The 22582-nt window shown below is 39.6% G+C and overlaps 1 protein-coding gene across 3 annotated transcripts; it reads right to left on the bottom strand.

Moving 5' to 3' along the window:
• Positions 1-368: 368 nt before the first annotated feature.
• atl2 (atlastin GTPase 2) lies at positions 369-18390 on the bottom strand. Of its 3 annotated transcripts, XM_055029667.1 has the most exons (16): positions 18301-18390; positions 18110-18213; positions 9807-9964; positions 9377-9586; positions 7551-7685; positions 7355-7459; positions 7205-7255; positions 7067-7123; positions 6040-6132; positions 5741-5879; positions 5521-5648; positions 5242-5298; positions 4774-4845; positions 3361-3792; positions 2731-2745; positions 2175-2486 (listed from the first exon to the last, which is right to left on the bottom strand). In XM_055029667.1, the coding sequence occupies exons 3-16, from the start codon at positions 9951-9953 to the stop codon at positions 2349-2351; spliced, it is 1779 nt and encodes a 592-aa protein (XP_054885642.1). In that variant the 5' UTR covers positions 9954-9964; positions 18110-18213; positions 18301-18390; the 3' UTR covers positions 2175-2348. The 3 variants fall into 3 exon arrangements, with proteins under 3 accessions (XP_054885641.1, XP_054885642.1, XP_054885640.1); XM_055029665.1 differs by lacking the exons at positions 18110-18213; positions 18301-18390 and adding an exon at positions 15718-15830; XM_055029666.1 differs by lacking the exons at positions 2175-2486; positions 2731-2745; positions 18110-18213; positions 18301-18390 and adding exons at positions 369-2033; positions 15718-15830.
• Between the last annotated feature and the right edge of the window lie 4192 nt (positions 18391-22582).

Here is a 22582-nt window from a genome sequence, read left to right as displayed (position 1 = left end):
CAGGTGATCATGGTCTTTAAATGATATCGTTGATTTTTATACCACTTCCTTGCACTTAGCGCTGTCATTTGGTCAAACCATTTCAAGATATTTCAAAACTTGTTTTGTCTTCAAATTATGCAATTGCTTCAGAAAACATTTGGTAAAAGTGATTAATAAACCTTTTAATTGATTTCAGAAGAATTGAGATTGCAAAAACTCGCTATGAAATCTGGGTTTGCAAAAACTCGCTATGAAATCTGGGTTTGTAATATCTAGTCTGAAACGCATCTGTTGAAATGTTTGATTCATCTCCCTGCTGCCATAAAGTTTAAAAATACTTTTAAGACTTAAAGGGATTCCAGAAAAAAATAAAGAGGAGCCAAGAAAACCGTGTGTATGATTTATTCTTAAAATTAACATTTTAAACAAAAATAAATTACCAGAGCTATCTTTAAAAGTCAGGCTAATGTCTCCGGTCCAGCAAACAGTCCAGTCTGGATACAAGTATCCGCAACATGCAGCCGTCCAGTCCGTCCTGGTGACCATGAGCAGCGAATGGAAACAGCAGGAGCTTCTCCTTTACCAGACCAGACTGGAAGAAAACAGCCATGGAAAACTGATCTATAAAAATGTGTACATTGTTTATTTAAATAATCAACATACATGCCTGATTTAATATACGAGCACAGAAAAAGAGAAACTGTACAATACGAGGCTGCTGATCGAGGCGAGGATGGAATCGGTGGAAAAGACACGTGCAGCTGTTGGTGTGAAAGGCTAAAAGAAATAAAAATAAAAATAAACCCACGGCGGAGTTCCTCAGGGAGGTTCATGTTGTGCATTAAAATCCATTTCATTCTACTTCTGGGAGGTTCCAGCCCTGGCTGAGAAACATCCGGCGAGAGATTCGAGTTCAGCTCATTTCTTTAAAACCAAAAAAATTCAAAACGAGGAAAATCTAACTTCAAAGAACATCAAACCGTGAATGAGACCGACAGTCTGAGCTGGAGCTCCCACAGCTTCTGAGGCTGCAACCAGTGTGTGCTGGTGCAGCTTTAATGGAAGGCATGGATGAGAAAAAAAAACATTAAAAAATTGTTTAAAAATGAACTTCTCTTCTATAGCTGGGCTCTAAAAGCTCTTTACAGCATGCATAGAGCTCAATACTGGCACATCTGCTATGAGACACCAAAGGCTGCTTCAAAGCACACTTTGCTATCTAAAAACAATAAAAAAAAACAAAACAACAACAGACCCCCTTAAAGAAACAACAGTAGGGAAACACTTGCTGCTACCTGCAGCTCTTCAGTTATCTATAAGAAGTATTAAAGGGACACAGGGAAAGGTGAAGGCAGCCTGACTCCAGAGTTTGATCATTAAAAACGTCGCCTCCTAGTGTTTGGAAAGAAATACAGCTTTGCTTTATTTCCGTAGCTCAAGTTTTTCATTGACAGAATTCAAGGAATCGACCAGTTATTGGTTTTCTGAGCGGATGAATCAGTAGAATCAGTAGTGTTGAGAAGATGTCAGGGAAACAGAAAAGAAAACCTGCACTTCGAAGGGTGGTGCATCCGTCGCTAGCAGCTGCCCACAGCTGTGTCAGTTTCCTTCATCTTGAACTGAGTGCAGTCCGACTCCAGCCAAAAGCAAATGCACCAAAATAAAAAAAACAAAACGAGAAGAAACATGAAGCACGGCAGATGACGCTCTGCTCGGTCCGTTGATTGTGCAGCATGTTGAGCGAGGCACTAGGGGGCGATGAAGAGCAGGTCACGCTGCAAGGCGACAAAACAGAGAGACGGGGCGCAGACGAAAACAAAACGTAGAAAGAGGGTCAGCTTTGGTGTTGGACTAGTCCCACAGCTCTAGCAGTGGACAGACGGGGGTGAGAGGAACGCGACGATGATGACGATGAGGGAGAGGAAGAGCGGTCAGTCAGTCTTTAACCTGGTGGGCTGGGAGCCCTGTTCTGTCAAACTGGCTCTGATGGAGTTGAAGACCGTCTGTCGGACGTTGTCCTCCATGTAATTTTCAACAAGTGGCTTCAAAACCTGAAGGAGAGGGAAAAAAAAAACAATCAGCATTCATTCATGTTGAAAGGGAAACTGAAGAGAAACAGGAAGCAGGCCCCAACATGCTCAAATAAAAGCCACTTTTCTACTTCATTCTAAATAAGATCATAAACGGTTTGCCTTTTTAAGATCCACAGACGGCTGCAGCTCTGCAGGTTTCCGCACTGAGCAAAAGTAAAGTTCAAGAATCCGACACAAAAAGGTCTGAAAGATGATTAAAGGAGGCGGCAGCAAACAGGACATTTCTACACGAGAGGCAAAGTTAAGAGTCTGAGTCCAGCAGCTGGCCAGCAGCTAGTTGGTCTTCTTGTAGTTGTTGTTGAGAGGAACCAGAGCTTTGAGTCCAAGCGTGGCTCCTGATGGGAGGGAAGGGAGCAGAGAGAGGGGCCACGCCAGGTGGCTCCTGATGGGCTCCAAGAGTTTGGAAATCACCTGGAAGGAAAAGCAAGGAGGAACAGCGGAGTTAAATGAGGAGGACTGGCATGAAGACGGGCGGCGGGAGAGAGAGGGAGGTGGGACGAGACTGGAGCGGGGGGGAAAAGAAAAAAGGGATATTGCTTAGGATTCAAGCACATAAATAAAAAAAGAAAGAGGACGAGAAGGAAAGGAAATCAGGTGGGATGCTTTGAAAGGTGGACAGGCGGAAGATCGAGAAACGGGAGCCGATACGTCTCACCTTTCTGACCGTCCTCTGAAAAGCAGGGGAGGCAAGAAGAGACAAACGGGAAGGAAGGAGAAGCAACAGGAGACGTGAGGGACAGAAATCAGAGCTGCTTCTCCTGGCGAACAGCGGGTTAGGAGGGAGGGTTTTAGCGTAGTCATCATGGCCCTGCATTAAAACATAAACAGGTGCACTGAGTCTGAAGACATTTAGACACATGAAGGTGGTTTCTGCATCAGAAACGCTCTGAGTTTGTTTACGCCTGCATCTGTTAATTAACCCAGGATAAACGTTAGCGTCCAGTCTAACCACTTCCTCTGCAGTCTTCCACATTTATCCTGATGGAAACTACTTAAGAATTAAGCGCCTAAACTGGACTTTTGCATCAACTGGACTTTTGAGGCAGGTATCACTGTACCGATCAATCAGATTGTTCATTTCTTAATTTTTCCTGTTTGTGTACCCTGAATTAAAAACCATAAAATGTCTCCATTTGGTCAAATGTTTCAGAATATCTCTCATCTACAGACCAACATGAATTTCTTGCCAACAAAATCACGCTTCATTATCCCCCATGAATCCATTTATACTCGACAACATGAACGGAAACACACACTCCGTCCAGCTTTGGCTCTGATTGCTCACCTGTTCCCAGAGCGCTTCGGCCAACTGGTCTATCAACATTCCCGCCTCCCGAAACTCTCCCGAATACTTCACGTACGCCCAGATGCAGAGGAGCAGCAGCGCCACGCCCAGGACCATGTTGGCCAGCGCCGCGAAGACGCTCAGGCCGATGAAGCCGGTCACCCCCGACAGCACGTAGGTGAAAAACATGACCACGAAGAGCGTGGCGGGCGTGCGGGCTGCGTAGAAGATGTTTTTGCCCTCGTTGTGCTTGCAGAAGTTGGTGAAGGCCTCCTTCAGCTCCGACTCCAGCCGGTCCTGGTAGCGTTGGCAGAACTCCTCGCCGCCCATTTTCTTTACGGAGCGGAAAAACGCGACAGAGTCTTTGCAGAAAGCTTCGTGGCAGCTCTCCAGGTCGGCCGGGGCCATGTACGGCCGGTCCCCTCCGCAGACCTGTCGGGGCGGGACCAAAGAAACGACAGAAAAATGACCAGAGTTATTCCTGACCAAGTTCGCGAACGCTCAGATCATCTGAAGCCGTTTTCTTCAACATGACACCGTTTATGCTCAGTATAAAGGCTCCATCAATAAGTGCAGCAGTGAAACTTTCTGTAACTTCATGTCATCTTCTCCTTTCCTTCATTTAACATTAGTAGATTGTATAATAATAATAATAATTCCATTATAATTATTATACAGCTGTAGTTTTAGGAGCTTATTTTGTTGAAACACACAGATAGACACCAATAAATCTATTTTGTTTTACAAGAAAAATGATGTTAATCACCCAGAGATCAAAAGGATAAAAATCAATTTGATGTTTACATGAGCAGTGAATGAGGGTCTAATTGAGGTCTAAACCATTTAGTTTTATAGACAACTAAATGGTTCCTCAGCATATGGAACTACAGTAGTGAACTTTTCTGTAACTTCTCCTTTTGTGTTTATCTAAAACTTGTTCAAAACTTTTTATGTTTCAGTTTTTGCTGTCTCAGGTGCCCTGGTTTAGTTTGGGAATAATGAGAGGGGTGATATTTATACCAATTGTGGCGAATTTTATTGCAACCAGTGTGAGCAGCACGCCCCAGTGTGTCTGCGTATTGCTGCTGCGGAAGCTCTGATGTACAGAGAGAGAGGAGCAGACCGTTCCAACACTGAACGATTCTGATTCAGCACATTTTACTTCTTTTTCTTCCTTCCAGGCCTGGAAAATGTCAGACTGATGAAATAACTTCCATTTCCAAATCATACCGCAGCAGTGCTCAGATTTTTTTTTTAATGATTATCCATTGATCTTTCTAATCATCTGTCACCAGCCACCAGGGGGAGCTGCAGCATCCACTTGACTAGAAGTTCAGAGCAGCAGCAGCTGACAGTCACATGGACAACATGGAACCAACGGGGAGTTTTTCTATTAAATCATAACGTACGCACCTTCTCCATGCTCTTGCTGTACAAGTCTTTGGCTCCAGCCACAGCAGTCAGATTATTGGCCTCTGCTGTAGCCTGACCACAAATAAAACAGTTAGAAAAGACAATCCAATCATTTAATTCATTAACAGATCAAGAAATATGTAAAGGTTTTACAAATCTGAGAATCACAAAATGTTCTGCTTGTTATTCATTCAGACCTCTGAGTATAAAGGGCGAGATTAGAAACATCCAAGCACTCTCTGAATGTTTGCACAATTTGATGCTCTGCAGATGTTGAAACTTGATTGTGCTCGTCATTGTGAAAAAACTTCATGAGCCCATTAACGCACCGTTAAATATAGAACAAAACAGCAACAGAAAACATCCAGCTTTAAGAGGTGAAAAGGTGAAAAACTAAGGAGATTTATTTCAAAGCTTTCAACAGACTCCATTACTCGGTTTATTCTGTTTGAAGCCACGGCGACTGACCTGCAGCATGGACTTTGGATGAGGAAGCTCGTCACCTTGGTAAATCTTTATGTAGGCCTGCAGAAAAAAAATAAAAACATAAAACATTATTCTAAAACTTTTAAATCTATGATCAGACAAAATCTTCAGATGCGTCAAGGAAACAAAGCAGAAAGTTTCAAACCAGACTTGCCATCCATAATGCTGAGAGAGATCAATAAAATTGTATAATTTGTGTACTTATTAGCATAATTTGAGAGCAAAACTGACACTGAAGCTACTAAGAAATCACTGCAGCACCTTGAAGTACTCCACCAGATTCCTGCAGGTGATTTTGCTTCCACCAATCTGCTTCTCCACCAGCTGATCTGGGGCCAGCAGCACAGGCATCAGCTCAGTCAGCTGCGTCTTGAAATCATCTTCGATGTCTGAGACGAACACACGCAAAACCGTTTCGCCCAAGCATCACATGGATATCGATCTGCATTCTAAGTACAAGCCGGCATCGTTTCAGCCCCACCTTTTAGCCTCCCATCAAACTTTGGGTTGGTGGCCACCTTGAGGCCTGGATGTGGCAGCAGAAAGCAGCTGATCTTGCTGAAGCAGGAGTCGATGTGCTTCCTGACGTTCTGCAGCTCCTCGTGTTGGCAGGTTTTAACCTGTACAAGCAAATGGTCCGGTTTTGTGCACAGATTTGTTTTAAGTCTTTTAGAAAAAGGGATTATGGAGAAATGTCTGGAGGCAAGTTTTCTTAGTCAAGTCAAATCCATGCGTCTCCATGCATTTTAGGAACAATCACACATTTCCAACAAATCTTACCTGTAGTCTTCTTTGTAGAAAAGCCTGTCCTCCTTCCAGTCCATAATCGTATTCATACGGAGAACTCCAATCCCGAATCAAGAACATCAAGGACTTAAAAGAAAAAAAGAAACACTGCTAGAAAAACAACAACTTTGGAGTTTATAATGAACACACAGATTTATGAGTTGTTGTTTTTTTTTGCTCCATATCAAATGTCGTGCTCTTTAAAGAGTAGAAATAAACAAGGGTTAAAAAGTGGACACACTGCTATTCAGCAACTATAAACAGGTACATCTCAAAAGATAACATAAAATTAAAAATATATGTTCCTGGAATCAAAAAACCTTAAATCAGCATTTATACAACATCCTGTAACCAACAGGAACAACACAATGCTCTAAAATTCGACTAAATGTCGTTTTAAAGAAAAAGCTTTGTGCCCTGCAACAACCGTCTTGTCATTTTTCCTTCTTCTGGGTCAAAAATAAAAACAACTTCTAGTGTCTCTGGCTGAGGAGAGTTTTTAACTCAAGAAAGGTGACAGATTTAGCTCATATGTCTTAGATAGATCAGTATGTCTGTGGCGGCTTTGAACCAGTGACTCCAACCTCAACTTGTTATTTTGTACAAGTTGTTCCAGCAGCTTGATTAATTTGATTGGATTCCGGAAGCTGTTATTGAAGAGCCAGCTTCAATAACACGGACATGTTGCAGCTCAGGCTCCATGTAAAGAGCTTCACTGACCTCCTGGACAAAGATCCACAGTCATCTTAACTACGATCAAATAGCCAGGAGTGTAATCAATTGAATAGTTTCGGTTTTTGAATTGAAGGAATGAAAACTTTTCAATGAGATGGCAGTAATAGTAAGAATAATAGACTCATAAAAAAAAAATTCTTAGTAATTTTTATGCAGTGCAAAAGCTTAATTTTGCACCCATTTTATATTATATTTTTAGCAGATAAATATAATTAATAGGTATGTTTATGGTGATATTTTATTGGGTTTAATAAATGCTTAGATATTCTGAATTCAGACATCAAACCTGGAAAGGCTTTGATTCAGTTTCTTCCATTGCAAGCCGGCCGTATTCAGTGAAGAGCTTCGTGAAAAAGAAAAGCAGGAAATAAGAATAAAAAGTCAAAATAACCATTTAGCTTTTGAAGAAAGTAGTAACACAAACCTGCAGATGCTGCAGATCGTCTTCCTGGATGTTATGGGACAGGTTGTACACCTGAAGACGTGCAAATGGAGGAAAAATAAAAATCACACATTTATGTCTTTAGCGGAAACAAAACGTAAACATTAATACAAATGACATGTTTTCTGTTACCTGGACAGAGCTGGTCATGGTGCTGAGAGCGAACACAGTAGCAGAGTCCTTTATGGTGGACTGGCTGTCAAATGCTCCCTGAGTGTCGACAAGGAGTACAGCGACCTACAGAACACAAGTCAGTGTGCAAAAATTCACTCTAAATAAGGAAGTTAAGACTTTCCAGTTGCATCAGGAAATAAAAAAAAAAAAGTACCTTGTTGCCATCAGGCTTATCCACCACAAACACGTCGCTCCACACCTGAATTCCTGTGGTCTCCCTCTCGCAGCCTCCCCTCCATTTGAACCCAATCAGGGGCTCATGGTCTCCTCCTATCCACGTGTCACTGTGCTGCAAGACGGAGGAAAAAAGCATGGAAAGGACAAAAAAGGAAATGCTTAAATGTCCCAAGTTAAACAGAACTTGGCACAGAACACCTGCAGTACATTTCGTGTTTTAGCACTCTCAAATGCTCTGACAAGATGTGGGATTGTAGCATTTATCCCCTTGCAGCAAATCCTATAAAAGCTACAAGAAGCTTATTTTTTAAAAACATCCTGGAGACCGGGTCTTGAGATCTTAAAGGATTGCGTAAGCAGAAAATATCCTCCTAATTAGCAGCAGGTGATGTCTCCTCGTCTCTTAAGGCTCCTTTTGACAGTGCAACCCAGAATGCCGGTCATACAGGAGCAGATGTTATTCCAAAAACAGTGGTTTAAACTTACCGTGCATGAGATCGGTGTCTGCAAAACGAATAAAAACATTAGGGAGAAGATGGCTACAATATAAAATGATCGTCATTCACTTCTACAAAAATTGCCATATTTCAAGTATTGCTGCACTACAAAGTAAAAATGTGAAATAATTTGTCACAAAGAAAGGAACACCACTGCATTCCCAAGAAAATCCTCATCCATATCAACAATGATTGTGTCAAAGGAAACAGAACTTTAAACTTCCATTGAGAAACATGACTCAAAAGCATGACATTTTACAAAGTTTCCCTTTTTATTCTTCAGGGTAAAGAAAGAGTTCAGCATTGAAATAAGGCACGCTGAAACTAAGAGACATGGACTTTTCATCAGCAGACCTGTGTCCACCATGGGGTCCAACACAGAGCCAGTGCTCTGCTGCATTTCTGTCTTTTACAGGAGTGCTAAAATGAAAAGGACACAGCAGAAATGGAGCAGAGGGAAAGATAACCCTAGAAATTACCCAGGTTACCAAGAAGGCAGTTAAAAAAAAAAAGGTATCTACACTGTTAAGTTCCAATACCTCGTTATGTTAGTTATTACTCTGATGTTTAACTTGCATGAGAGTCAATTCTGAATTAAGTTAATCCCAACATATATTGTGCCGACAAAAAATTCATATACACTCATGAATTTATATTAATGTGTGGCTTTTAAAGATGGAATTAGATTGTTCTTATAAACCTTTGCCTCAACGTACATTAAAGCTTATTCCAAAATGCACTTGTCTTATCAAGAAAACAGTTCAGTCTTGAACCCTGTTGTGTGTTACAACCAAAGTTGGGTAGTAACTAGCTACTTTTATTCAATTAGATTTACTCGAGTAAATGGTTAAAGTTTCATTAGTTTCATATTGAAAGAAGCTAATTTGGAAAAAGAATTATTTTGCCCAATTTTGTTATTTATTGTTACTTATTTAAATTGTCATTTTGTTCCTTAAAATACTAACATTTCCACACAACTTTACATTTTGGTCCATCCAATTATGTAATTTTTAAATATCAAATGGTTGATAATTTGATCAGTTGCTCAAAACTGGAGTAGACTTTTTACCAAATACTTTATTACTTGTACTCAAGTAATTTTTTGGACAGTTACTTTTTTCTTTTACTTGAGTATATTTTTTGACTACTCTACCAACTCACAACACAATAATACCAACAAAAAGAGGAGTTCAAAGCGACAAAGTCTAAAATTAATAACTTTCATGCAACAGTGATGCGATCGTCTTCCTGGCATGGCACATGTACCCTTGTAATTTTAAAAACCTAAACAAATGGTAAACTGTACCTGATTGTACATGTAGCGCAGCATGAAATCCAGCAGGAAGGACTTGCCCTTACGAAACGCTCCAGCCACAGACACGACCACCACGTTCAGATCCTTCACATGATCCTGCAGCAGGATCTTCTCGAGCGCATCGGTGTCCAGCTCAAAGATGCAATTGCTCTCGCTGGCTCGGACAATCTGGACGGGCCCTGGCCTCTCCTCCACAACAGGCTAATGGAGAGTTTCAAAAAGAGCTTTTACTGGGATCCAAATGAGCACATGACTCTCCCTGCTGACCAGCTGTGCACTAAATACACATTAATATTTCCCTTTTTTAATGATCATCTTTTTGTCTTCCAGATACAATTTTACCTGAAAACATTCCATAGGAGGAAAAAAAATCTGGAAAAGCTTTAGGAGCTTAAAAGACAAAAACATGTTAAAATATTACCTCCTCAATTCCTTCATCTGGTGAAGGACTGATGCTGTTGGGCTGATAAGACTCTTCTGAGGTAATAGTCCTGATGTTTAACCCGTCCAGTTCTTCTGGCCGCGATAGAGCCCTCTTACTGCGGCGAATGATCGGGCCATCTTCCATGTCTTTAAACCCTTTAGAAAGCAAAAAGAGAAAGGTAAACATACAAACAAAAGTCACCTCGTCATGACAGGTCAATGTTAGAATCAGAAGGTAAACCAGGCCAAAACTAAGACATACTATTTTTTTTTTTTTTTACACTTAAGATGCAACATTTGCTTGCGAGAAAAAACGATGAACTACATCAAACTGCAGAGAGGATGCTTTCTTCTTGCTTTCTGCGCTACACTGAACACTGTTTTTCACTCTGAACTTCCCATCTAGGTCAAACTGAAAATAGCCTTGTGGTGAAATACACAAAGGGCTGGAGAAAAAAAAAGGACATGAAGCAAGTATGTCACCAGGACAGTATTTTTATATTTGCCGTCTGTCACATTGATTTTTCAGGGATAACCGTCCACTTAAATATAAATCAGGTTGCACATCTCCTCCTATGCGTCACAATATTTTAGCTTATATTGGTAGATGTCGTTCAGGCACTTAAATGTGCCTGAACGACATCTACAATTGAAAAGTTCCTCCTTCAAGCTGTAAACCTTAAGTCTCTTGAAAACAAATTAATCTTTCAGATTAAAGGTTTGAATAATACTTCCTGAGCTCAGACAAAAATGTATCAGACAGGTTGAACCACAAATTTTAAACATTACTCATCCGAATATCTCAGTCACTTATCCGTCCCAAGTTACCTGAGGAGTTAAGCATCATAAATAATTCCCATCAAGACTCATCACTTTCAGTTTGTGTCTAGGACATGCTTTCTCAAAGTCAAATTTACTGAAAGAAATAAAATCTTTAACTTTCAGTTTGATTGATTTTCGCCATTTTCTAATAGTAAAATTATAAGATAATTAATTCCATACTAAAATATCCATAACTGTGGAAGTTGGTTAATATTTAAAAACATTAAGCAACACTCTCATACCAGGGAAACAAAAGTAAATCAAACATTCAATAATGAACCTGAACTTGCTGCAAGGTTAAAGCTCAAGTCGGTTACTGTAATCTGCTCCGCACACAAATGAGTCCTGAACACTTCCTCAGTTTGTGGCACTGCAGGTTCCCATCCAGCCCAGAGAAGCACTTAGCGAAATAAAGTGGAGCAGACTGGAGCCGTAGAGAGAAGTGGACTGACACAAAGACGGCATTCTGCAGGGACTGCAAGGAGACAGCATTGCACTGCAACAAAGAACATGTGCAGGAGGAGAGGAAGTGCACAAGGAAGCAGCATGGTTCAAATATCCCAACTGGACCTTTTTAATAAAGAGGTTAAAGTAAGAATAAAAAAATCTAGCAAAAGAAATAAATAAATCTCCCATCCATACTTTGATGCTTCTTAAGTAGCCGAGATATTGTCAGACCATTGGATTGGACAATATTAGAAAATCTTGCGATGGGAATAATATTGATAATATTGTCATGAAGACATCAGAAATTTTTTCTAGTTCTTATGTATGCCTATGACTCTGTGACCTCTAGCGCTTTGAGGAACGTCCTTCGTGTCCGCTGAGCATCTGCTGGTTTCAGACTGTATCTGGCAAAGTATTACATTAGCATAAAAAAATGCAAGTTCATAACCCTAGGAATATATTATCAGCCAATAATTACTGCACTCCACTCCAAGAAATGTAAAAGTTGGAAGAAAAAGATTTCCAATTTTGATTCTGAACCGATTTATGATTATAAGTAACAGACGCGTGAATGTCTTCCTTTTGTTTTCATATTACATTTAGCTTGTGGTCTGACAGTCTGGTGTCAAACCAACCAGTAAATAATCAAATCTATAGACTCTTTATGATTAAAGAACACAGGGTTTCAAGGCAAAAGCAAAACAATAAATTGCTATATTAATTGTAAATATTGTAGTAAACTTCAACTGCCCTTAACTGACATTTTATTCACAGCTCAGTTTCTTCCTTGCTGTCATCATCACATCCCAACATCTTGCTGTATCGATTGAGCTTTGGCATCTCAATCAATAAAGCTGCATCAGTTGTGGGTATGAAGACATTGAAAGTCTAAGCAAGAGGCAAACTAATACTGGAACCTGAACTATTATAGGCTGCAATAATATTGCACCCAAACAGTCCTTTGTGATTACAATATTGCACACTCTGAAACTGAGATGAGTGCAATTTGATATGTGTATGCATCTTGTTGCAAACTTCCTTGTCTTTTTTCCGTGTTATCAAAGGTTTGTATTTAAATGCACTGGCACCACAACGTTTTAGAATTATGCTAGGAAACTACAGAACTGTAACAGAATAAGTGATTACCGTATTTTCCAGACTATAAGTCGCACTGGAGTATAAGACGCACCAGCCATAAAAAGCATAATAAAGCTTTACAACTCACACTGTGTCCTGTACCGGACCCAATAAATACAGTCTCACTAATTTACCACAGGATGCCACTGGTTTGTTGTATGTTAACAGGAAAGCATCTCTATGACTATATTTCCTTCTGCAATTTTCATAAGCTTCCATCGTTCACTCTGCATCTATGCAGTCTAACCTACATTACTACAGTGAATACAAAAATCAGCTTTCAACTCCCGCGACTCCTGCTCTACATCTGACATGGCCTTTGATGACACAGAGGTCCACTAACTATAGCAACGCTCTAAATCATTAATCTAGACTTAAAACAAGATGAAGCAATGACACTTACTGGGTAAGAACTTGGGAAGCAAAATTGCAAGCAACTAAAATTCAACTTAGAAATATTCTTGATTACTCTTCTCTGAGTAATCAAAAAACTCAGGCCTAAAGCTTCAACTAGAACAGAAACTATGAGGCTGAGAGTAAAAGCAATCGTATCAAACACTAACACATTTTTACATTTACAGTATCGAACCATCTGATCCTTGCTACAGGGAGGACAAATGTGTGGTTGCTTCAGGCTGACCAACAAGGACAAAGTGCAGATTAAAATGGAGTCAGCCGGTATGAAATCAGACATAAAGGTCAATATGATAACAGATTCACTCATGTATGTTACCCTCTGAAAATTTTACCAAATGTCACTTCTCTGCAAAAGATCATAATTTTCACATTGAAAACCATATGCTGAAAAATCTTCAAATTAATTTTGTTTCATTATTTTGAGTAAATGCCACCTCGAGGTTTCAAAAAGGCAGGTACTACTAACATCCAGTTACAAGTGAGACTAGTTATGAAATAATTGAAAAATAATTTTATTTCATTACTTCAATTCGAAATGGGCATTTTATTATAAAGTGGCATTACACACAGTGTGATCATTAACACAAGTTTGTTCATTTAGATGCTAATGGGCCGCAGCTGATACGGTGGATGCCTAGTTGTGGACACAATCATGGTCAAGACTGCTTGGTTTGTTTCCCCAGTCAAGCTACAGAAACAGTTCAAAGTGTGTTGCATCCAAACATATTAATGCAAAGTTCAGTGGAAGGACAACATGTTAGAAAAAGATGCAGCAGAAATAGCCAAGTCTAGTGGTCCTAAAGCTCCATATCTGTGGTGGGACAATTGAAATGACTGAACAGGAAGAAGTGTCTTGAAAATGACAAATTGCATGGTAACAAGAAATCATCCAGTTCTAGTTGTTATCGTCATCTTAATATTCAACACTCAAATTATATATCTTTCCAGTATTGTAGAACTATAATGTTAAGACTATGAGGGACACCAGATCCAACATGTTTCATTAACACCTCAGCTGACTGACCTCGGCTGACCTCTTCCGTGCCACCTCCATCTGATGCAGTGAATCATGCAAAACGGAAACCGACTAAGTTACACACATACTTTTTAATACATCAACATTTCTGTTTAAAAATCCTTTATTGCTGCTAAGTAATTTCAGATTTTCTGATAAAAATTGTGGGTTTTCATGATCAGAAGCAAAAATATAGCACTTGGAATGTATACCTGTGTGCAACAAATCTATTCAACATAAATGTTTTGTTTTCTTTACCTTCTATTACTGAAATACATTTACTTCTGAGCAATATTCTAATTTATTGAGCGGCATTTGTACATAAAATCCCCACAGTTAAAATTAAATCGGATCAGATTCTAACAATTGAGTTCATATGCCATATGGTCAAATTCAGAAATACAAAGTCTGACACAGTGGTGATCAAACGCTTAGAGCAAAAATCCTACATCTGTTAGAGCTTTCCCTTCGTTCAGCAAACCTGAATCGAATGATTACTTATTACCAGGCTATTGCCTGGTGATAAGGCAGAAGCCTTATTACCAGTGTGATGCATGCTTATTAAGAGTGTGATGCATGCTGAGGAAGTAAGTCAGCAATCTGTCTGCGATACGTCAGAAGCGAAGTTTCTCAAAAATGCAGGACTCTGGGCTCTGTCACTGGAGTTTGACACAACTGGTACAAGACGACCAGCAAACTGCATCATCTTGAGCAACAATGGGGCAACAGTGAAAAAGCAAATGGCTAAAAAAAACTATATATATATATATATATATTTGTTTTTTCCCCTTAGTTTTCCTAAAATTAAGTCTTTAAAACTGTTGATTCTAAATTTTAAAATCCAAAGATTAATGGTATCACATGTAGCAGAAGAAAAGGGCACAAGAGTGCCACTACAGAAAGAAAATAAAACAAAGGTTGACATCCTGACAGGTTAAACTAAAGTTAAATAAAACCACATGGTTAAGTGTATAACTGCTACATATTATGAAAACATCTGAATCAAAAGACTGATATTGTTTTTTAAAAGCATGCAGTCAGGTTTTCCAAAGTCTCACTAGATTCAGGTGTGTTGAAGGACAGCTACCCTTGAATTGTGGAGTTGAAGACCCCTGGTATAGACCAACACAGTTCTACCCCACCCCCACTTGTTGCAATAGTTAACAGAAAATACAGGCGTATTCATTTTTTTTTTTTAGTCTCTCGTTTGAATTACAGATGTGTCACAGACTGAGAAAAGAAAGTGAACCAGATTGACTGGACTGATGAGTGGACTCATCCTCTGGGGAGTCAGACTGAGCTGTACTTTTCCACATTTTTTAAAGATGAAAAGAAGAGATTTTATTGTAAATATGACTGCACCAAATAAATATGAAACAAACACTGGGAGTTATAACTGGGACCATTTACCAGATAGATATTTGCATGATAACAAGGGAGCCAGTGACTGCATGCTACTGTTTGGGCTCCTTCACAGTTAAGGGGATAAACTTGCTGGCAAAACTCTCCAGGCCGCTTATAGTGCATTTAAAAATATCCGAGTAAGTACTGGGATAAGATTAGCGTATACGGAGTACATACTCTGCGGAATGTCGATGGTTTGGAGACATTTTTGTGCGACCGAAGGGAAAACGGGCTGACTTACAGATAAAAACAGCAGGAAAGTGGCGGCTATCAGGGAGCGGCCAGGTGAAAGTTAATGCTAGGATAAATGAGGCGACAGGTGTCGGGCTTGAGTTTTGCATCCGGGTCAGTGTCTGATTCAAACAACACATGCTCAGCCAAAACACGACCAGACCGAATATGCCGAAACCAGAGCTTATTTGCATCCGCCAGTCGCTTCGGGTTGGGTCTCAGAGGGAGAGAGGACGTCTTCTGGCCGGGGTGTCGAACCCAGATTTGGCACAACACCGCGGGGTTCCAACTGAAAACAGAAACGACTGACTAACGGAAAAGCGAGAGGAACAAAGACCACCTCAACAAAAACGCCTTCGCTTACAACCCCGTTTGAACGCAGCGCCTCTGTTTTCTTTCTCGAAAATGTCGACTGAATAATGCAGCGGGAGTTTACCTTCGTCTTCGAGTCGGCTTTTGGAGTTGCAACCGAAGTGATTTCTATTCCTCGGCCCGCTCGCCTTCGCCATCTTGGACAACTGAAATCTGACGTGGCTGACGTCAAACATTTTTAATTCTTCTCGCGCTGCTTGCTGGAAAAGGCTCCGCCCCCAGGCTGCAGCAGTTTAAAGCTGCACTGTTATTTTTTTATCTGCTCATTTTCCATAATTAAACTGGTTGGTTATTCACGTTTTATAACTTACTTGAAATAAATAACGCAGATGTTAAATTTGATTTCTTTGGTCCTGGTGAAGAGCTTTGTACCTCTACAAAATATGCTTGGAAAGCGCTCCACTGATGATTTACAAAAAGATAGAACATCCTGCCTATGCTGCGACTTCTGTCACCATATTTACACATCAGGGCTCGGACCGAGCAGGATCAGGCACCAAGAAAGAGAATCCTGTTGGGTTTGATATTAAACGGAATTAATGGTCCTGGATTATGATGTTTGTTGAGCTTCTCGAGACGTTTTGGACTTTCTGTATCCTACTATAATTAATTAATACACATCATTTGCAAACACTGCGCTTAAAACAATTTAAGTTTTATTTATATTTCACAAATTTGCTTCTAGTAAGTGGTCAAAATATTTAATTAAGGTGACATTTTTCAATGATTAGAAATATATATTGTGAAAAGTATACATTGAATACAGTCATCCATATATAAATGTCACTTAAAGTGCATTTCTCATTGATATATTCTAAATAAAAAAGTGGGCAGCACTTGTTTCAAAGTATGCTGAAAATGTTATGGCAGTACACCAATAGACTTGATTTTTATATGGTATGTATTTTTGCTAGTACATTCTAATGTATTATTGAAAATCTAAATATATAACCTTTTCATAAAATTAAACATCAACCATAACTATAAAAAATAACAAACGAGGCTAAGGATCAAGGAAAACAATAAGAAGCGAAATGAGGAAATACCAGAAACATTTGAAAACAGAAAAGAAAAAAAGGCACATTTCAAAACCACAAGACATAGCCTTATTATGTAAATAATGTTCAAAACCATATAACCAAAAGTCTGTCTCTGCAATAGACTAACAGTTTAACTCTAGCAACATTATTAACCCAACAAAACACATTTTTTGTAACATTTTTCTTCTAGCGGCTCAGTCGAAAAATGCTTCTCATTTCAAGGATGCTCTTTTCCAAATAATTCTTCGCCAGCAGCAGAAGCAGCAGCAACATAGATTAAACAAATTACAAAATGAGAATTTTGCTTTTGAAAACAGAATCTGAATCAGATGTGACATTACATTTCTAATTTTATCTGAATGGTTCAGTTTTACAGCAAAATTTGCTTTTTGAAAGTTGCCGCCATTTATCAGTTTTGTTCTGAATGAATTATAGGATCTCTAATATTTAAAATATAATAAAAGTGTATCTCTGAAAACACATTTTCACCACTTCTTTAGAGTCTCGTGACAATGTTGTTCGTGTTTAGTCTTGACAGGATCCCATTCAGATTTGTTTACCTCATTCCACTGATCATTATCACTGAGGAAATTAGTATAATTTTCTCAGAAGGTCACAGCATTCTGTTCAGTCTCAGTCCCACCTTTTTGCTTGGCAACTTTGGTGAGGATGTGTCGTTTTAAGATCATTGAAATTTTACTGCAGTAGCATAATGTCACAGCTATAAAGAAACCCAGTCTTTTGTTTGAGTACACATAAAATGTTTCCTTTATTGAGAAATCAATGTTTATGACATCACATGTGGCACATTCATTTGCACCTAATCAAATTCCCATAATGTAATTTAAGCTTTTTCTTCATATACACTTTATTTCAAGGTTCCTTCTCCAGGAACCTTGAAATAATTATCCGCAACTTCTGTTTTCCCGGAAAGAAAAACAGGCCATTCAAGAAAGGCAGATATGTGTACGGAACGAGAAAAGATTACTTGCCCAAACCTGCCCATATCTATTGTGAGAGCAAAACGTAACAAAAAATTTAAACTGGAACTGTGAGAAACAAATTTTGTCTAAGGACATGTTCAGTTTGATTTCTATATATTTTTTTTCTCTACTCACAGTAAGGTAGCAGGCAGGATCAGGAACAAATTCAAACATCGGTCAGAGAACTGCAGCGAGGAATGGGAGATTGGGATCATCAATACAAAATATGTTTTGTTTTGTGTTTTAGTGAGTAAATGACAGTTGTCGTTTACATGACTACACATCCCTTGAGGCGGGTTGGAAAGCCCAGACAATGATGTCATGACTTTGACATTTTCTGACTGGAGACTTACCCGTGGATGTGCCAAAAGAGTCCATTGAAATATTTTGAAATTAGCTTTTGTGATGTTATTCTAAGTAACAGTTCCCATACCTGTTGAAGAAGACGTCACATCACTTTGAGCTTGTTTGTATGTGAAGCAATCCTCGGCGTGATGGAAGGCCAACAAGATCGCCAGATGTAGGCCTCAACTTACTCTGAAACCGTTCATATCATGTAAGGGAGTAGTAAAAATCTGACAAAACGGCAACGTCACAAGACACTTTGCTGCAATTTGTTCTTACAGTTTTCATGTTCTCATGTTAAGCTGGCGCCAGCTGAGCCTTCTGGTCTTGTCGGTCCACCAGATCAGCTGCAACTCTGTCCAATCTGTTTCCATCAACAACAGATAAAACTTTTAGCTGTCGCGTCAGACTGCGCATGTGCTTTCCTGCTCTCATAGCTTTTTTTGAAAAATGATCACTATCTTGTCCAATCAGCTGACTGTTAGAAGTATGTGTTAGGTGTATTTACCTTTCCAATGTCACATGACATCTTTCTGCTCCTGCAAGTTAAGGAAATAGTTACCACCAATAACTTCCAAACAAACCCTATAAACAGCACCTTAAACACTTCTTCCTTGTATGACATCATGAAAAAAAGTCGACAGAAACCAAACTTGACATGTAAGAGAGAATTGCGGAAGCTGTCTGAGTTCATCCTTGGAGACAAAGCAACACGTGAAGGGGGCACGTTCCTCTACAAAAACAATTACAAGCGAGTATAAGCAGCACAGGAATGTTCAGTCATCACGCTTTCCAGGAAGAAGACTTCTTCTAACTGATTGGTGCAAAAATCAGCAACCATAGCAAAAACAAGAGCTTGTGAAGGTGATGGCCGAGAAGGATCAGAAAGCCTCATTATCCACAGTGAGTGATATGCACTGATGGGCCACTCAGAGATGAAGAGGTTATTAATCTAAAAGCAAGATGAAAACAAATTGCAGCTTGAAGACGCTAAAGCAAAGCTTGGAAACAATACCAACCGAAAAATAAGTCTTTCAGCGTTTTGTTGTGGGATTGTTTCGCTGCAGAAGGGGCCAGTGTCATGAGAAGAGAACATTATTTGGAAAAGGAAGTTAAAGCTTGGCTAAAAAAAAGAGAGGTGTTTCAATGGACATTTGCCTTTATTACGCCAGTAAATTAGCCAAAACATCGCAAAAGGACAACACAGTCAGTGTTTCGGAGTGGCCATTCCCTCTGATCTCAGTCTTCTGGAAAATATGCTAACATAACTAGAAAGTTATGTTAGCAGGTGGGCTATAAACTTCACTCACTGCCGCCGGTTCTGTCAGGAAGAGTGGAGCAGAATGTCAGCAATTTCATGGAAACAGAGGATTTGACTCAAGTCATACAGCTGAAAGGCAGTTCAACTGAAAACTACAGAAGTATTTTAAAATTCTCCCACTCCTTTTTATAATTGACCTAAAACAGAAAGAGTTCATATGACACGGTGAGAAATAAGGGTGTGTCTTTCTGTGCAGTGTTTGTAAAGATCTAGTTTCAGTTGTACAAGTGCACAGTTTCCAGTTTTGTCAGATCCCAACATGACCCGCTTCGCGCCTCGCCGTTCGAGTCCGTCTAGTGCAGAGGTCGCTCTGGACGTTTTTGTTCTCTTGATCGACAGTATTTAAATAAATCGGTCATGTGCCATTTTTTTACCCCTCAAATTACAATCATATTAGGCTACTTAGCCACATTTTTGCGGTTTTGTCAACATTCACCTTGTTGAACTGAAACCAGACTACATGACCCTGCCTGACTCCTATCTGCAATGTCCCATGCACTCGTTAGAGCTCACAACATCACGTGTTTCAAAAGGATGTAAACGAAACTGTGTCGGCCTCTGGCAGAAAACTGAAATGGATTTGGAAGCATAAAATCAACTTGCTACTGTAACCCAGCTCTCTAAGAATGCCGGATGAATAAATCTAAAATAAAAATGTATTCCTTACTTTATGTTTCATTTATAATCTCATCTTAGCCGCTAAATATAAACAGCCTTCATCTCACAAAGGTTATGTTTATTATCACGGGCAGATTCTGCCCAGCCAGGTGAGATAAGCTACTGATAAGTTCTACGTCTGTTATGCAGCAGAGAGGGAAATGGTGCCACGTTTTATTGCAGTTTATAGTGTTTTTCATTGCTCTCAGTTGTGATGACTCTCAAATAAATACCCATAAAGCCTCTGTGCTGACACAGATGCAGAAAAAGGAGGGCAGCTGTTCTTTGGGCTCTATAATGCTGAATTTTGTGCCACTGTTGGGCATGCGGTTTGATTTAATGGTGCCATTTGAAATCATTAATGACCTTAATTAATTCATCGTCTTTTATACTGGCAACATGTACAACTGCATTTTCATTTGTGCCAATATGATCAAAAGGTTTGATTTGGACGTTTTGGTCTGACTCATTTCTGGAGTCAAACAAATCCGTCATAAGGGCGACTGAGCTGGAAGTGGGAGCAGAATAGTTTGCTTTCTGCAGTTATTTATTTATTTATTTTTTTGCTGGTTCTCAGTAGCCTTGGTCCAGACTGTTTGTATTCACAGAAACTGTCAGGTGTGTTTACATTGCCCTTTCCACATGTGTGTTCAGGTTACGTTTTGGGCAAAAGCTGCCAAATGCTCTTTCAGCTTGACATCGTCTGCGCCCACAAGAGTTTCACAACACTTAAAAACAGCAGTGTGAGGAATCCTGTGGTAGAGCAGGCTGTGTTTTAGTTTCTTTACTTCCATGGGGCATGTGACGGATGCTGAATGAGCCCACTTCTTTCCAAGGGGCGAGCCCACCAGGAGAGCCGTCTTAATCCCTGGATTAGATGTGACATTTAGGAGTCACTCTCGAGTCATTTCTGTAGGAAATTGAGGGCATATTCAGAGTTTTATCGGTACCTTCTAGACATGATGTACGTATCTGATTGTTAAATACTGCGTCCTTGTCTGATTGTCCGGTCTCTTCCAATCACTCTGTAACAGGAAGACTTATTACATGAAGACAGGGGAAAGGTCAAAGTGGGTACATAGAAGATGGAGGTTCATCACTCCGAGAGCAACGTATGAATCATAATTGGTTTTGTTATAGAGTAAGTAGGAGGGCAGACCTGTTGTGCTAATCCGTGACTGAGCTAAATTTAGCTGTTCCCACCGGCCACAGAAACACGAGAAACACACGTGACAGGAGGCCCTGATAAATTTAGAGGGAGGTTCAGAGAAGCTAGTGACAGAACGTCACCGGATGTGTAAACAGCACACGTTTTACAGGAGACGCGTGTCCAGGAGGCTGTCTGAGAATCCTGTCCACCTGGACATTTTGAAGAATGAGTTTCCTTTTCTTTTCCTAAATGTATTTATATCATTGCCGCTGATTAAAAACTGGAGTACAGCCTCTGAAACTGATGGTCTGTTTTCAATACAGTTACATTTTCACTGTTATGAAATTAAGAAACTGAGCAAAAGGCTCCCTCTAGTGTCCCAAGTACACTTTGCTTTCGTCTTCAGTCTGTTTCTACTGAGTTCAATCATTGGCTTTTTACAAAAGGTGGACAGAGTCATGACAGAGTAACAAACTGAGTGACCAATCACAACATCTGATTCAATTTGCGAAAACAGCAACAACAAAAGAAAACACCAGATATTCTCATTTCTCACTCTGAATCAGAGATTAAGCCTAAATATCCTAAATATTTTTATTTTCCACAACAGAAAACTTCCTGAACCAATGCCTTCGGTAGGCAATGTATATAAGTTAGAACAGTACAAATAACTTCCAGGGTCAAAAGACACCATTTACTGTATATTCATGTCTTTCTGATACTATTTCTCCCATGCTCTTAATTTTATATACAATCTTCCTTTACTTTTCTCGCAGTGACCTTACAGAACAAAATCAACAACAATCTCCAGGAATGTCGCCTCTTAAGTTAAGTCAACGTTGCAGCAATTTTTTATTTCTTTTCACACTTTTTGGCATTTTATGTTCTCCTTGTAGTCCAGGAAAGAAGTTGGGTCTCTGAAGCTGAGGATAATAACAGTTGTGATGAAAAACTTCAGATTTCTACCACTAGGTGGCAATGTAGGCGTGTATATATTTACTCAGCTTTTGTCGATGATTTTCTGCTGTCATCGTTTAAGGTTCATGTTATTAAAGCTGCTTTTATGAAACGCAGCCTATCCACACGGACAAAACTGGGAATTTGGGAATTTTTGAATAATTGCTATATGCTGTTAAACATAACAATATATATGTTATGTTTAATATATATTGTTTAGTTTCTCTAGAAATTAAACAACCACTGCACTGCAGTCAGCAGATAGGCCCTTCCAAAAGTTCTCCTTTAATTACCGGCTGGCGAGATTTTATAGTTGGTTCATTACAATCAAATGTAGCCTTGATGGCACATTTATGACACAAATCTATTGGAGGAAGATTAAAAATAAAAATAAATTTGCATGAATCTGTTTCAGGAAGCCTGTGTGCCCTTAAACTGGTGCTCTACTGAAGCACGTCTTGATGTCCGTAACGTTC

Source organism: Poeciliopsis prolifica, unplaced genomic scaffold (assembly GCF_027474105.1).
Source record: "Poeciliopsis prolifica strain line A6 unplaced genomic scaffold, Auburn_PproV2 SCAFFOLD005, whole genome shotgun sequence".
Taxonomy (NCBI): Eukaryota; Metazoa; Chordata; class Actinopteri; order Cyprinodontiformes; family Poeciliidae; genus Poeciliopsis; species Poeciliopsis prolifica.
This window is presented reverse-complemented; position numbering and strand designations above follow the sequence as displayed.